General features: G+C 43.1%; 2 protein-coding genes across 8 annotated transcripts; one reads left to right on the top strand and one right to left on the bottom strand.

Moving 5' to 3' along the window:
• Positions 1-1,292: 1,292 nt before the first annotated feature.
• On the top strand, positions 1,293-11,760 carry LOC105025816 (mitogen-activated protein kinase 9). Of its 7 annotated transcripts, none has more exons than XM_010896795.4 (13): positions 1,293-1,505; positions 4,196-4,368; positions 4,656-4,785; positions 5,240-5,298; positions 6,097-6,235; positions 6,324-6,489; positions 7,574-7,645; positions 8,488-8,670; positions 8,921-9,045; positions 9,179-9,242; positions 9,344-9,412; positions 9,698-9,848; positions 10,202-11,760. In XM_010896795.4, the coding sequence occupies exons 2-12, from the start codon at positions 4,253-4,255 to the stop codon at positions 9,829-9,831; spliced, it is 1,257 nt and encodes a 418-aa protein (XP_010895097.1). In that variant the 5' UTR covers positions 1,293-1,505; positions 4,196-4,252; the 3' UTR covers positions 9,832-9,848; positions 10,202-11,760. The 7 variants fall into 7 exon arrangements, with proteins under 7 accessions (XP_010895097.1, XP_019901634.1, XP_019901633.1 ...); XM_020046075.2 differs by adding an exon at positions 3,414-3,547 and having other exon boundaries at positions 9,698-11,760; XM_020046076.2 differs by lacking the exon at positions 1,293-1,505 and adding exons at positions 1,557-2,388; positions 3,414-3,547 and having other exon boundaries at positions 9,698-11,760.
• Positions 11,761-13,520: 1,760 nt separating this feature from the next.
• LOC105025844 (rho GTPase-activating protein 24) lies at positions 13,521-16,735 on the bottom strand. Its single transcript, XM_010896842.3, has 2 exons — positions 15,481-16,735; positions 13,521-14,643 (listed from the first exon to the last, which is right to left on the bottom strand). The coding sequence occupies exons 1-2, from the start codon at positions 16,416-16,418 to the stop codon at positions 14,406-14,408; spliced, it is 1,176 nt and encodes a 391-aa protein (XP_010895144.1). The 5' UTR covers positions 16,419-16,735; the 3' UTR covers positions 13,521-14,405.
• Positions 16,736-17,010: the final 275 nt, after the last annotated feature.

The following is a 17,010-nucleotide window of genomic DNA, read 5'->3' as shown; positions in this document are numbered from 1 at the left end:
TACAAACATTAGCTAACATTAGCCACCACCCGACAAAAATCTTTTTTCTTTTTAAGTTTTTTAACCCACAACCTCTGTTTCATTTATTTTCTGTTTGTTTCTTTATGTTTGTTATCTTGTTTTATTAACGTGTGTTTAATATTCATGAATGTTTAATATTAAATAATAATCCGTTTTTATTAAGAGACATAAAAAATACTGATACATTTCTTCCATTGCTTGTTAACAAACAGCTTAAATGGGAAATGTCTCATTTGTTCCCACCTTGTGAAAGTTAAATTAATTACAGCAACAACGTATCCAAATCAACTACTACACAATAATTTACAGTTTCTCTTGGCATTAGACTACATTCAGGGTAAGGAACACCATAATGGTGAAATTATCCTTTATTCAATCTACAATGATAAACTTGTTGCAACTGTTTACACAAACGCATCAGATCAAGGTCAGACTTGCTTTTCAATTATTAGAGGTCTAATACAATTCTAAATCATCTCAAATTATTTTAAACCAAATTCAGAGGGAAAATAAGGTAATTTATTTTAGCCACTTAATGTGTTCTGTGGGCTAGTGTGTTTCAAGAGATGAGAGGAGCCTATTTTGATATCTAATGGAAAGAATTGTAAAATGGGATCAAATGAAGGATCTCTTCAACAAGACTCATTAGTCACTAAAAGGTTGTCAACATAGTACAGCTATATTGCATGTACAAATACAAAGATTTTCTTGTTGTGTGAGACTATTCTTTTCTGTATTATATGTCAATTCTTTCCTTTATTCAATCAATTTGCATAGGCCTATGTAAACAAACAATAACAATGAGTATGACTCATTTCACATCCGTTTTCAAAGGCCTGCAATAGAACAAAACGTGTGTAAACTCCTTAGTTTTTCTATGGATGTCACTGTGTGTTCTGATACCTGATTTAATGGATGTGCAATCTATTACTGAAGCAGTACAGTGCAATGTGAATGTCCTGTTCAGCTTGACTGGGAATGTGATTTCCCAGTCAAAGATCTACAGTATGAGCTGAGACGTTTGTATTGCGTAGACCCTACATAGTTGCAGTGTCAAGGATACAACCACCGTGCAATAAGACTTTTTTATACATATATGTGGGATATCAACAGTTAATTCTGTTCATTGTCAAATAATTATTATATTGAATTATAAATTAAAAACGAACATTCCCAGTTGGTTCATCATGATTTAGTCCAAACATGTAATTATTCAGTCGTTTACTTTACATATGTGTTTTAAAGGCAGACGTTTATTTTGAAGACGAAATGTTGTGGCTAGCTTCACGTAGAACTCCTCCGCCTCCGGGTTCGGTCGAGCAGTAGGGTTTCGAACTTTACAAGGGCTTTAACATTTTGTTTTAGTTGGATAAACTATTATTCTTAACTTTTATTGGGTCCTACTATTCCCAGGAAGGAGAGGGTCTGTTTTCAAGCTTTTTCCATGCATGGGAGTGACCAAAAAAGAGAAGCAAAGGGAGACGGTAGGTGTCATTCTTCCTATTCTATCCATCCATTCTCCAGTACTACCCGGTACTACCGCATTGCCTCCAGCAAGAAGTGAAAGAAAGGCCCCAGGCCTTTGCGAATAATAAAGGAAAATATAAAACGTTTATTGTAGCCTATTGTATGGTTCACATGCGCAAGGATAGGCGAGCTTCCATTGTTTTCTGAATGTATTTGTGATGTTACCGGCCTGGAACACAAGTTGTGTTGAATTATACAACTGGTGCGCGTTCAACAAGATGCAAGTTTTTTGACGTTCAGGGAGGGTATCAAATCCGCGACACTGTTGCAAACATTTCCTTAACGGAAGAAAAACAAAATAATATGCCCCGTAGGAACACTCGGTTTGCAACCGTTAGGATAGTTGGGCAGAATTAGTTCAACCTAATAAAAGAGCACATATGCACCGTTTAGCAGTAGAATACAAAATCCCGTTTGTCCTTAGTAGCATTTGTACATGCAACGTTTTAACAGATGTTTTTAACTGACCCCGGAAAAATTCGCGTTGAGCCGCGTAGTTGTTGGTGGGAGATCCCGCGGTACCCTACCTGCGGCAGTCAGTGAGCAGGTTAGCGTTTTCGGTTGTCATGAACGCGAGCAATCATAGACACCCCGCCCCACGACGAGTTTACAAACAAATCGGTAAAATGCAGTACACGGTTTCATCCTTCCGTTACCTTCGGTACTGGTCAATTTGATCGTTATAGGCCTTAATACATCAAGATCATTAATATATATTATATTTTAGCCTCCCATAATGTGCTTTTTTAAATTTAATGTAGTTGGGAGTCTTCAACATGGTGTAGAGACACATTTTTGATTACACAACGAACATTTGAGGACATCATCCAATCTGTCTATGTATGTACAGCATGTACCCGTGGTTTTACCAATATGAATGTATAAGTAGGCATGGGTTACTTTTAGTGTTGATTAACGGATCTTGTAGGTTCTGAATGATGCAATATCTCATCAGTAGTTGCGTGTGTGGCCTTATCGTGGATTTATTGTTGAGAACGGAATCTCCTAAATCGGCTAGCCTACCAGCAGCGTGGAAAATGAAGTACTATTCACCTCAATCCAAATTGCTCCACCCATTCTCCTTAAGGGTTGCAATTACCGTGATTACCATGATTTACCATGGAACCTGCAAATAGCCCTTAAGAGAAAAAGTAATTGTGCTATTCAAACTCTGATTACCTGTAACCACCACCAGTAATTTCCACTGCCTCCATTTCAATCTACTAGATTGGACCATGACACATCTGTTTTATGAGACCCCACCTGGCTCTTTGTATAGCTGTGTAATACAAATGTAACATTCCGGTAGTTTGGGCCCAGGGTGATCAATATCCACATCATATCCTCCTCCAGGGGTGTGTCAAACAATATTAACATTGACAGTGGCCACAGGATGCATTGTATTTACTGTCCAAAATAAACGGTTCTCATGAAAGTATGGGCTGGGGTTTATAGCAAATCAGTTCCAACAGATTCCTTTAGATATGTTTAATTCACATTTGTAGTAACCTCAAGGTTGGAATGTACACTTACAGAAACAGTATTATACAGAAAGGTGTTTGAGTTGAGTTAGTATGCAGAGGGAGGGAGATGATAGAAATGTATTACAGCCATGACTGACAAGGTAAGAAAGGGAGAAGGAGGAAAGAGAGGGATTGGATGAAGAGAGGGGGAAAGGAATAAAAGGGGTGTGGGAGGAGGGGAGGGGTGGAGGGAGGGAGAGGATAGACAGAGAAGAGGGAGAGGCTGGAGAGAAGGACGGAAAGACAGGAGGGAGAACAATTAGTGTTACCTGAGTCATCCTCGAATGTCACTGTGGCAATTCTTTAGTATCTCAAGGAGTCTGTATCTTCATCCCTGGTCAGAGATAGGACCGAACCATCTGAAAGGCCCTGGAGAGCCGTACGTTGGGCCAGAGCTGCCCATGGCTCCAGCAGCTCCGGTGGCTTCACATGCTTGGATGCCTAACATGAACATATGTTTGGATGTGTGCATCTCTGTGAGTCTGTGTGTCTGGGAGTGCATGGTTCAGGTGCTTTCACTGTCAATAACTGTGTGGCCGTCTGCTATTACAAACACACACACACACACACACACACCCTTCCCTCTCTGTCTTGTGTCCCTGGTCATTTCACTGGGTCACTGTTGGTTCCTCTGTTGCTCATGCTGAAGCCTAGTCCATTTAACCTGTGAGCATTATCATTGTACCGTCACACACACAGATAACGACAGTGCTGCTATTACTCACGCGCACACACACACAAACACACACACACTTGCATCCAAACGTGAGTGGGTTTTCACGGACACATACTGTCCAGTCAGTCTCCTCCGCTGGGTGGATGTGCCAGGGTCTCCAGGGTCTCCAGGGGAGTCATGTTTTCACTGGATTACAGTAGACACAGCAGTGTCCACACAGACACACTCAGATAGTCAGTTAGCCTCTCTCTACACACACACACACACACACACACACCCTCAGATCACTGACACACACAGGGCAGTGACACACCGAAATCACTCTCCCTACTCTGCTTATAATAACAGAACTTGGCTTTACGGATTGGAAAGATGCCTTGCACATTCCGTTGAGACATCCAAGTTGTACCCGGGCCAGTCCTAACAAAAGTATGTCTTTGCCTCCCAGACTGGTTTCAGCCCTTGAGGTAGAACAGAGGCCCGTGACAGAGGAGTCAGCAGAGGTATGAGTGACGGAGAAGGCCAGTTCTACAGTGTACAGGTGGGAGACTCCACCTTCACGGTGCTGAATAGGTACCAACAGCTCAGGGCCATTGGATCTGGGGCCCAGGGCATCGTGTGGTAAGACAGCCGGGATTATAAGTCTAGATATGGACGGGACAGAACTAGCTACTGTTACTGTTTTCCGTTCTACAGGAAGGACTATTCTTATCCTGTTTCAATAATGACACCTTGTTTTCTGTTTCTGTATCTTTCCGTCTTCTGTCCACTTCTACCCCTTTTTCTTGTTTCACCCTTCTCTCCTCCCTCTCTCTCTCTCTCTCTCTCTCTCTCCCTCCCCCCCTCTCTCTCTCCCCCTCTCTCTCTCTCTCCCCATCTGTCTCTTTCTGAACTTCATCCATATCTAGCTCTGCTCTAGACACAGTGCTAGGTATTCCGGTGGCAGTAAAGAAGTTGTGTCGGCCATTCCAGAACCAAACCCATGCTAAGCGGGCCTACAGGGAACTGGTGCTGCTCAAATGTGTCAACCACAAAAATGTACTGAACCACATACCTGCTCCACTCTAACCAGCTGAGCAGACAGTCTTCTTTTAAAGAATGTGCAATATAATTTCAAAACAATTTCCTAACAGATTGAATATTATTACATGTATATTACACAATATCAGTGTTAAAACAGTTTGTTATTGCAGTGTTCTTCATTGCAAGGCCCACGACCCACTGGTAGCTCATGGTGGCCCCTGATGGCCCCTGGCAGGTGTCAGTGGGGCCCATAACATGTCTCCCAATCCATTAAGGATTGCATTATTTCTGCATGATTATGTTGTGGCGGCCCTCACACAGTGCCACTTGTTGGAGAATTAGTGAAGAATGCAGTTAATGTTCATAACCTAAATATTCTATAATATATATTTTACAGTAATAACATGTAAACTTCTATATTCAGGTGACCTATTCTATTCAATGTTGTCTGTGTTATGTCTGTCCTCAGATTATCAGGCTGATCAATGTGTTCACGCCTCAGAAGTCACTGGAGGAGTTTCAGGACCTGTAAGTCTTTTTGTAGCTGTGGTCATTTTCATTAAGTGGTCAGTCCTAGTCTTCACTCCAATTTCCAAACTAGAAAACAATTTTCATGCCCCATTTTCCCAGATACGTTTTTTTCTTAGGTTGTTCTCTTTTTGTACCCTATATCTCAAGAATTACGTTCCCTGGGAACTATTGTAAAAACCGTGATCACGTTCTATGCCAACATATCTAGTTGCCATGACGTCGGTCAAGAACGTTATATATTTAGAAAAATGAATCGATGTGTATGGTAATAATCCAATAGTTTTGTAGGATTTCACATATCCAAATAACCTATCCACAATTTATGTAGACCACCCCACTCAACATCCCCACTTAAGCCAAATCAGTTGTTTTTAAAAGAATAATACACTACAAAAACCTGTATGGAGAGTGCCGCGTGTGGCCATTCAAAATGTGGATTGATATAGAACGTTCTCGACCGACATAACGGCACTAGATATGTTGGCATAGAACGTAATCACGGTTTTTACAGTAGTTCCCAGGGAATGTAATTCTTGAGATATACGGCAGCTCTTTCGGGATGTTTTGGAAGTGGCGTTTTTTTTTGTCCAACATATTAAGTGTTGATAGTGTGATGTGAGGGAGGTCAACCAGGGAAGGTTTCATTCGATTTCCCAAACCCAGCTATAAAAGGGTACGCTAGGGAGGACCTGGTAAAGAAGCGCTGGTCTTTTGCTCATCTAGTTTCATCCAGTATATTCCCAGAGGTTCGCCCATCTTCTACTCAGTCTCTGCTTCCCCCCTCATCCCTGCCAGCTACCTGGTGATGGAGCTGATGGATGCCAGCCTGTGCCAGGTGATTCACATGGACCTGGACCACGAGCGGATGTCCTACCTGCTCTACCAGATCCTCTGTGGTATCAGACACCTGCACTCTGCTGGCATCATCCACAGGGTGAGGAATACACACACACACACACACACACACAAACACACACACACACACAGTCCATGCTGTACCTTCATATGTTTTCTCTGTCTAGGACTTGAAGCCCAGTAACATCGTGGTCAAGTCAGACTGTACGCTGAAGATCCTGGACTTTGGATTGGCCAGAACGGCCTGCACTAACTTCATGATGACCCCTTATGTGGTCACCAGATACTACAGGGCGCCAGAGGTCATCCTGGGCATGAAGTACAAGGAGAACGGTGAGAGACGACCAGGGGAACCGCTAACCATTCCCACGGTAGTTCACAGCCCTTGACCCCAAGCCTTAGTTGAAAGGAGTGAACTTAGAGAGTCCAGTATGACGTGGGACAGACTAATCTATTTGTCGGCATTCTGAGAGTCGGACTAGTCCACTAGCGAGGTGTGTGGTGCTGTGCGATGTTCTGCAGCCCTGGACAGTGGTGTCAGATGGGTTAGTGACCTGGACGTCTTCAGACACCTGTCAGTAGGAAACAGAACAGGCCTGTTGCAATCTGCTATAACAATTAGCAGAAGAATGTCAAACAGAGTTTGGTTTTGCAGTGGAGTGCTGTGGATCACATTCTAGGAGAAGAGGGTGCAAGGACATTGAGACATTGCAGTGGTCTGTATGTTGATCCTAGTTATGCTAAACAAGCTAGCTTACTGACCACTGATTGACCTTGCTTTTGGAACATGCTGACTGATGCTCTTCCCTGTATTGATCATGTTAATCTTGTTGATGATGGTTGAATGGTGAAGGTGTTGCTCTGCCACTGTTGCTCTGCAGTGGATCTGTGGTCTGTCGGCTGCATCATGGCTGAGATGATTGCACACAAAATCCTCTTCCCGGGAAAAGACTGTATCCTTCCTGTATGACTGATAGCATAGTTCAGCCAAGCTTCCTGTTTAAGGGCGCAAAGGGTGATTATGCAAGAGCATTTCCAGTTTTCCATTGACCACTAAGTAATGATCATGGGGCTAAGTAAGGAGGGAGAGAGAAACACGTCCTTTTAGGAGCACATAGTCCAAAGTAAACACTCCCCCCACGCGCAAACCACAGAACAGCCTATTGTACCAGGGACACACAGCTGTGTAAACTGATAAGCATGGGCGTCTCTAGTCAGCCTGACTGCACCCATCAGAAAGCCTCATCCTAATCCTGCCATTAACCATTTCATTGTTGAACAGCATTTATTCTTCCCTCGAACATTTAACCACTTTGCCATCTGTCTAGGACCTTTTTCCTTGTGATTAATTTGGTTTTACTAATTAGACAACCAACCATTTGTTTGACTGCTGTGTGTGTTTTCCTCCCATTCCCAGTGGACATCTGGTCAGTGGGGTGCATCATGGGAGAAATGGTGAAGTGCAGCGTCATTTTCCAGGGCACTGACCGTATCCTTCACCCACCCATCTCTTCTCATACTTAGGTCTCTCTCTGAGTATCTCACGCCTCGTCCCTCTGTCTCCATTTTCTGCTTCCACATATAGTTTGGATTAGGGTTGGGTGATCTGATAGTTCCCATGTCGTGACTGACAGGCATTTCTGCTGTTGACACCAATGTGGGCAGTCACTCTCCTCGCTCATTTCTATAGTTTTTGCAAGACCTTCATTGACATGGGAATTAGAGGGAGACAGGTGAAGTGGAGACAGAATAGAAGGGTAGAGACGGGAATTGAGCCCTATGGAGTCAGTGGTGTCACCAATGTTATTACCAATGCACGAAAACCAATGTGAATAAGCCTCATGACTTGACAGAATATATTAGCCTATGGACTATGGTTTGAAAAAGGTGCATATATTATTGTCAGTATTCATAGATATTTATTTTGTTGTTAACCAATGTATTTCGTACAGTTGTTTATATTTCATTATTACACCAATGTACCTGTGCTCAAGCGCACCCTGCATACTCTCCTATCTGGGGAAAAATATCACCCAACCCTAGTTTGCATAGATCCACCTGGATGAATGAAAACACCTCATAGTTTTACCTTCAATGTAGACACGTCTTGGTAATGGAAGAAGGACTAGGATAACTCCCATGATTAGCATTTATATTGGCTGCCTGTTTCACTCTTCTAACAGGCATCAACCCCCCCCCCCATGCCTCTCTCTTTCTCTCTGTCTCTCTCTGTCTGACAGTGTTAGCTTTTGAGTGTGTTCTTGCTGACAGGTTTATAGTTGAGGTAGCACACACACACATCAAGTGGTCCTTAAGACAATGTCTGTCCAGACATCGACCAGTGGAATAAGGTGATCGAGGTGCTGGGGACCCCCTCCATGGAGTTCATGAACCGGCTGATGGAGACTGTGAGGAACTATGTGATGAACAAGCCCCAGTACCCAGGGGTCAACTTTGCGGAACTCTTTCCAGACTGGGCCTTTCCCTCTGATTCCGAACATGACAGACTAAAGAGTAAGACTTCATATGTGACTTACTTTTCACGTACAGAGTTCCTTATTCACATTCCTGCCAGAGTTCCTTTTATTCCCTATCCTGTTCCCAATCTTCCAATCCCTGTGTGTATAAATGCTCCCCTCTCCCTTTTCCTATGTTTTGTCATTTCATCATTATTTCCACCCATCAGGGAAGGAATAAATCCCTCACCTTCACTAACTCTGCATTTGGTGCCTCCTTTACACTCTGTGTTGGTGGTTTCTTACAGCGGGTCAAGCCAGAGACCTGCTGTCCAAAATGCTAGTGATCGATCCAGAGAGACGCATCTCTGTTGAGGAGGCCCTGAATCACCCCTATATCCATGTGTGGTACGACCCGGGAGAAGCCGACGCGGTGAGTGGACTGGAAGATAATTAGGGGGAAACGCGTTTGAAGGGGGTAAATGGGTGAGAAAAGGCAGTGCCGTTTATTTTGCCTGAAAGATTAGTCACTGTTGTGTTGTATCTGTCTGTGTTGTCTCCAATAGCCTCCCCCACAGATCTGTGACAAGCAGCTGGAGGAGAGAGAACACAGCATTCAGCAGTGGAAAGGTAGGAAACGGCGTCACCCGGAGACGGCACCCTCGCAGAACACAACCACCATGTCGGTAGTTAACTGCACAGATATGAAGTGAATAGCTCTTTCCCCTCAGAACTCATCTATGAAGAAGTAATCGACTGGGAGGAGAGGAACAAGAATGGAGTGACTAAGGAAGAGTCGGGTAAGTCTGCTGGTACCAGATCCAGTCTCAATGTACCAGTGTAGTACTGTAGAACGAGTTCCCCCGTGTTGTGACTGTGTACTTGTGACTATAGAAATATTGATTACTTGTCGGTGCCTATTAGCAGAGTTTGTCTTGTATATTTAATCAATGAGGCATGAGGATGTGTGCCACAAAACCCAGAGGTTGTCTTACTGACGGTGAAAATGATTTAGTTCATTTGAGCTATGTACCATGCTTTACTGCTCAAATAAACCCTACATCTGCTGTGTTTCATTCTGACAGATGCAGGGAGTTGGTCAGACTCGCAGTCGTCTTCTGCCAATGACATTTCTTCCATGTCGACTGAGCAAACACTGGCCTCAGATGCTGACACCAGCAGCGCTGAAACACTCACAGGACCCCTGCAAGAGACCTGATGAGATTACACCAGGAGGTGTACTTCCTGCTCTCTTCTTTCTCTTCCCCTCTTCAAAGTTTTCTTTCTCTTTAACATTAATGCATAGGTCTATTTTTCAGTTTCTTTCAGTGCCATCTCAGACGGATGTAGTTTATCTGTAACTCTAGGAGCAGTGTTTCTCTTCAATGCTAGCTAAGCCGTTATTTTTCTGACTATATGAGCGTGAGTCAGTTCTGGCTATTTCTATTAAGATTTCTATTATTGACTTGAATAGTAAATAAGATTCAATTTTGAATATCAGTGTTGAGAATTATTGGCAATGGATGTTTCTACACAGTTCATCCACCCTGGAAATAATGTATTTACAGCTTTTTTTCTTTCCATTTCAGGTTAAAATCATTTTTGGCATGAGAATAATCAGATATGAAAGCTGTTATCTGCATTCACAGCAAATTGAACAAAGCCCACATGTTTGTGTGATGAGCAAACGCAAGTCAAATGTGCAATGTTTATTTTATGTATTTTTACATAAGTATTGAGAACAAGCGACAATGCTGATTGTGTTGCCTGTGTTGTTTAACTGGCTTGAGTGACATGGATTTGAGCTTTTACCACTCAAGACCTCAAGGGGGAGTAGTGGTTCTAATGTGACGGTTTGCTTTTCTTTTATTATTTACTGTATGTAAAAGTTGTACTGTATGTAACAGTGACAAGCTGCAACTCTGATAATGCACATACAGTGAGGTCCAAAATAATTTGGACAATTGTCTTTTTTTGTAGTTTGTACTCAAGCACTTTGGATTTGAAATGATATACAGTTTTATTTTTAGGGTGTTTTCATTCATAATTGATTGTTTTTGTGATGATAACAACATTGTTTGCACACAGTCCTCGATTTTAGGGGAAGTTACAACATGTATAATGTTTATATTAGAAAGTCAGGTATTTGGAAGCGTCCCGTTTCATTACAGAATGGGGAGGAGTTCACCATGCATTGAGAAACATTCATGTTTGAAGTAGTTATTGAGGGGACTATATACAAAAATGGCTGTCTTTTCTATGCATTTCACGTGATATGAATAAATATACCCCCTTATTAAAGATGACAGACTGCACTTTAACCACAGTCGGTATGTACTGTAAAACCCAGAGTGAAGGAGTACAGCGCCAGAAACAACAACACAACTTTGACTGTCCAAATGCATTCCGACCTTCCTCTAGACATACGGCTATGTGTGTTTGTTTATGTTACAATGTACACATAGAATCTTCTCCATATAGTACGATCAAGACATGACATCAGGTATTGACTATGTATATATCCAAATATCTTCCTTATCTTGTACATGAGTACACATACAAAAAGGCCCATTTAAGAGTACAGAATGTATATTTGTATTTAGTTTTGGTAATTGTTTTTGCTCTATGTTGCACATCGCTTTACAATGTTGTACACCACTGACAAATCAATTATTTCACTGTAACAAAAGGTATGGTTTCTCCTCAAGTTGCAGAAATTGCAGAGGTTTTTATCCATTTCGTCAGTATTGCATTTCCTCTTGGAGAAATTACACACAATATATAGAATGTGCATCTTGGCTTTAAGTTGCAGGGGGGCATGTGAGATGTTGCTTGCTGTGCCTCAGACACTTCCTTGGGTCTAACTCAGTTTCATTCTCTAGAAAATATTTGGAGTAATCTGCATCCTATTTCAGTCCGTCACTACTGTCTCCTCTTTATCACTGTTCCTCGTGGGTTTTCTTTCTTCAAAACAAGGAGAACCAAGTATAAAAATGCCTATGCGACACTCCAAAAGTGGCAGATTACAGCTGTTGGTTCAGAATGTGGATATGTGACACGACTGGTATTCTCAGTTGAATTCTGGACCTTGAAGTTCTGGAGTGGAACTGTCTGAGAATAGATGGAATTTTGGAACTAAAAAAAAAAACAGTCGGTCAACTGGACTATGTTGAATGATGAATATGCACAAAAAGACTCAATGGAGTCAGTTGAGCACTAAACCAGATACAGTTTTTCTCCACACACCTTGTTCATTCATCATGCCTCAAACGAGTGTCTGACTCATTCGTAACATCTAATTATAGCAACATAGGATCTGTAGAGCCTGTCCACTTTCTACATGTTAAGGTGTCTGCAATGACCTGTTATGCCACTATACAACTTTTCTGTTGACCTTTCCCATCAATTAAAAACGGAAATATCAAACAATGTGTGAGTTGATTATGTCCTGTATACAGGGTTGGGTAGGTTACTTTTTAAATGTAATGCGTTACAGTTACAAGTTGCCTGTCCATGCATTTGTTATCAGTAACGTAACCTTCTGATTACTCAAAACTCAGTAACATAATCTGATTACTTTTATATTACTTTCATATTAAGAGGCATTGGGGAACAAAATAGGAATAGCCTATAACCAATTGAACACCTTTTGCGGGATCAATCAATGTTAGAGTTTACATAGCTGGCAAAAAACGGAATTAGCATTTTACCTTATGGGTTGTGTAAAGTGTCTTTGGAAAGGGTTTGTAAAACATTGCTTTCTACTTCAATATGATTGGACTACATCTCTACATTACACGCTAATGGTCTGTCAGATTTTCAGTCATTCCAATGAATCCAATAACTCTCGATATTATCTGAACATAACCCAAAATCTAATGGTGCTTTAGCCTTTTCTGTTATTTGTGTTTTATTTGTGTTTTTAATTGCTTCAAAACATAAATAAAAAAGAGGCAATTTCTCAAAAAGGGTAATTGCCTCTTTATACATTGTTTTGTATAAAAATTAAGATATCCGTAGCTTTTCGCGCATAAACTAAATCTGCAGTAGTCTGATGTTTTGGTCCACAACCAACAACATTGTCAAAATGTTGCAGAAACCCCGGCACGCGAATGCACGTTTGCAATCGTGAACACCCGCATAGAAATAAGATTTAGGCCTACCCGCGCGAACTTAACCTGCGAATATTAGGGCCACCAGTGATGGACTTTCAAAACACAAATGAAATAAATAAATTGTGATTATAAACCTGAACTCTTAGCTTAAAGTAAATGATGTCAGCAGCCAATGGTAACCAGTGAACACAATTTTCAAAGAAGCAAAGCAAAACAGAATCAAATGGCCTACCTGTATTGACGGAGTTGATGTGGCTGCGTCAAATGCAAATAATCATCCTTTGGCAGATGCTTCCCAACAAACCTTTTCTCCTCAAATGTCGTGTTAAATTCCATATAATGTTTTATCTTGAAGGCAGCGCCATGTTACAGCTATCTAACAAAATGTTGCCTAATCTATAAAAATTCCTGTCTAAATTGTTCGGTGCAACTCGTCCTGGCTGTGTTGTTCGGGGCATTTGACAAATAAACCTTGAAACTTGACAAATATATAACACCAGTTAGGCCTATCCCCTATCATTGTTCTGAGAGATGCGTCGAGTAGATAACTAAATAAAATGTTAAATAGCTCGGCTAATATTGTCTTAGATAGCCTACTGTTAGTACCAGGCATCCAACCAACCAAAAACAGAGAAAAACAAGGTTTCAGCCGTCACTAAACTGGTTATGCGAGCCCACCTTCACACACAACTGAGGCAGCAGTTCTTATTTTGGTTCAAATAAAAAAACAATAAATAATCAAATCAAACATGCAAGGTGTCATAATTATTTCGCGCACCTATTCTTTTTCAATTGAAATAATCCAAAAGCAATCATAAATTTTTTCAAAATAATCTGTAATGCAATTACAAGATTTTTGTTGGTAATGTAACGGATTACAGTTACTGTTTTTACATGTAACGGATTACTTTTAATCCGTTACTCCCCAACTCTGTATATGCTGAAATACCATTAATACCACTTACACAGCACTTACTGTCAGGAAGCGTAATTTATAGCAGTTTTAAAGCTTATTTCCTACAGTGTGATACATTCTGCTATCACATACTATTCTCCAAGGTCAGGTGATTTCCATGTCCAGTCGGTAATTCACACATTAGTCCAGAATCGTACAGAATTCCACAACGAACTGGATAGTTGTTGTTCCAAAACAGGTCCGGAAAAATATTATGGAGAGTTGGGTTATTATAATTATAGAATGCCAATTGTCATCAACATATCCATAACCCTTTAGAAGAACTACTAGCCTCCGTCGTGGGACAGTGATCTGAAACGTTATTTCGCTGCACCTAGCTAACCAATATAGCCTAGGTGTCAGACTGTACTGTGCTGCTGGCCAACATGTAGCATTGGAAGCATGATGGGCACAACAAATAGGCCAGTATTTCCCCAGGAAATTCAGTGATTCCGTCAGGTAATATATGCAAATACAATGCTAACTGAAGTGACGTTCACTTCAGTTCACCTTGACTTTCTGGTTGGACGGGTGCTGGGGAAAACAGAAGGGCTGTGTACTGATACTTAAGAGGAAGGAATAGAATTTGATATTAGAGAAAAAGGGTATTTGACTTCATACTCATATGCCTTCCCCAGCAGGCATCAGATGTTGAGTATAAATAGTACTGTAATCACCCCTTCCATTGAAACCATCCATAGTACCTCCGTGAGGCTCAGACTCTCAGAAACTCCTGACAATTTTCTCCGTCTTCATAGCCTCATTGTTCAGCTCTCCGAAAGTGTCCAAGAACTGCTCCATCTCCCTCTGCAGCGCCACGTTACGTAGATCCGCTTCAGCCCGGGCCCTCTCCGACTCCAAGATCTTAGCCTGGACCACAGAGTACCAATGTCTCTGCTGAGCCAGGTTAGCCCTCAGGTCAAACACCTCTCCCTGTAGCGCCTCATTCCTCTCCTCCAGACTGGGAGAAAGCCACAAAGGGGGGACAATGGAGAAAAGACAAGTTAGGATGAGAGGGAAAAGACAGCTGTGGGGACTCGGTAACTGTGTTAAGCCAGGCTAGCCCTCGGGTTGAACACGGCTCCCTATAGACATTTTTTCCTCTCTTAGACTGGGAGACGGAAACTCTTCCTGTAACAGTGGAGGACAAAAGGATAGAAAGAGAAAAAGAAGAAAAGAAAGAAAAATGTCCTGAGACAACACCTCAACTGAGTAGCATTCATCATCAGTTAAAGATGGAATGGCCTGTGAGACATTTGAGAATCATTGTTGCTGTAGGCATCTTTCATGGCCAGTTAGGTCATGCCAGGTCTACATTGAGCCTGTCTGCCTATATCAGTAGGAGTGAGGTATGTGTTAGTGTCTATGTCAGCAGAGACCCTCCATTTAGCTCTCTTTCCACTCACCACTAAACAAACAGCCTCTATATGTTTGCATCATAGCAGTACAGTTTGCTTTGATATTATTACATGGCATGAGGAAAACTTCAAGAAGTGTTACGTTTTTTAATTTAAATTGGTGTTTTTGAAAATGCCTCTCATGACATCCATATTTTGTGTTTTTGCCAATAAAGTGTTGAATATTAAGGAAGATGGAATGATGTGGTTATGGAAAATTCCATGAGTGATATCTATCAGTAAACAGGACATAGGGACTGATGGACAGCAGTGGACAAATACATCTGGATAGAAAATCTGCACTAGTCACTGAAATGACACAGATAAATCATGTCTCTCCGAAACCGTTTCACAGGGCATTTCTTCATGTTAAGTTTGTGCTCGTATGACACAGTTCTTACCTGTGTATGCGTTCCTCATACTCCTCCCTCTGCCTGGTTATCTGCTGCTGGAGGCTGCTGAGAAGGCTGCGCAGGGCACTGGCTGAGGGATCTGCCAAAGGCAGGGGAGGTGGCATCCGGGCTCCAGGCACAGTGCAGGGACCACCCCGCTGGAGACGCTCTTTTAGATGGGCGGCAGAAGGATGTAGAGGTGAGACATGGGGCTGGAGATGGGACTGAGGTCGGTTCAGCAGCTGGAGTTGGAACATGGGCTCTTCCTGGCCCTGCTGTACGTCCAGTTCTGGTTCAGGGTGGTGGTACTGGTCGGGTCCGTAGCTGGTGCTGCAACCTGCAAGGAGGATCTCACAGGAGGACCAGGAGCTACTTCCCCCACTGATCCCCCCGTCCTCCATTAGCACCGGGACTGGGATGCCCGGGAAGCGCTGGGGCTCGGGAAAGGTCACCGTGGTTTCCATTGTAACGTCCTGGTTGGGGGTCACAAAGTGAAGGTTGTCGTAGACGGAAAGTGCACTCTGATGTGTGCCTGCGTCGCTGTGGCTCGGACTGGGGCTCTGTTGGGGCTGGACGCTCTCATCCACCTCCTCCTTTTCCTCTTTCCCTCCTCTCTCTCCTCCTCTGTTTGTCCCCATGTTCCAGCCCTGCCTTCCCAGGCCTCCCCAGCTGCAGGGACTGTGACCTGGCAGCGGGCCAACCCCTCTCCCCCCTCCGAGTGTGGGAACCATGGTCACAGCTGGGGCCAGGCCAGGGGGTGAGAAGGGGTGGAGGACTCCGGTTACAGTGGGGTTACGAAGTCCCTCCCTCACCCTGTCCTCTTCCCTCTCCCTAAACCCTCTGTCCCTCCTGCTCCCGGCATGGGGCAGGCAGTTGTCGTACAGGGGGTCGGTGGAGCAGGAACTGGCTGTGGTGGGGGTCTCGGCGGGCCGATAGGGCAGCTCCATGTGTCAGCCTCACCCGGGGGTCCGACACGTGAGGGGGGGTACGAGGGGTTCGGGGGGATGCCGTAGGGACACCCTGCTCTGCTGTCTGTCGGCTCAGGTAGAAGTCTGGTTGTATATCTGCAGGTCTGGAGGTGTATGGGACGGTCCTGCTGACTGTGCCCTGGAGGGAGTGGTGTTTCCTGGATGGGGAAGTGATTATAGGACCCCCCCGTCTGGTTCTCCTTGGTGTCCTTGTTGCGGCTAGTGGTCGGCAGGTAGAACTCTAGATGTCTGAGGAAAGCACTGCAGCTATTAGCAGCTGTGTGTGCATGTTAGTGCATGTGTGTGTGTGAGTGTGTGTGTGTGTGTGTTTGTGTATGTGTGTGTGTATCTTTAAGCAGCCATTACTTCAGCTGTTGCACCATAGCAGATCCTGAGGGAGGGACCAGAGTGTAACTCAGCCTGGCTTATTCCTGAAGACACACACATTCAGAACTAGCTACAACCACAAAAATAGATACTGAATGCTGGCGTACACACACACACACACAGACACACACACACACATACACACACACACTGCAATAAATCCCGTGACATGGGATAGGAATGA

Source organism: Esox lucius, chromosome 4 (genome assembly GCF_011004845.1).
Source record: "Esox lucius isolate fEsoLuc1 chromosome 4, fEsoLuc1.pri, whole genome shotgun sequence".
Lineage (NCBI taxonomy): Eukaryota > Metazoa > Chordata > Actinopteri > Esociformes > Esocidae > Esox > Esox lucius.
This window is presented reverse-complemented; position numbering and strand designations above follow the sequence as displayed.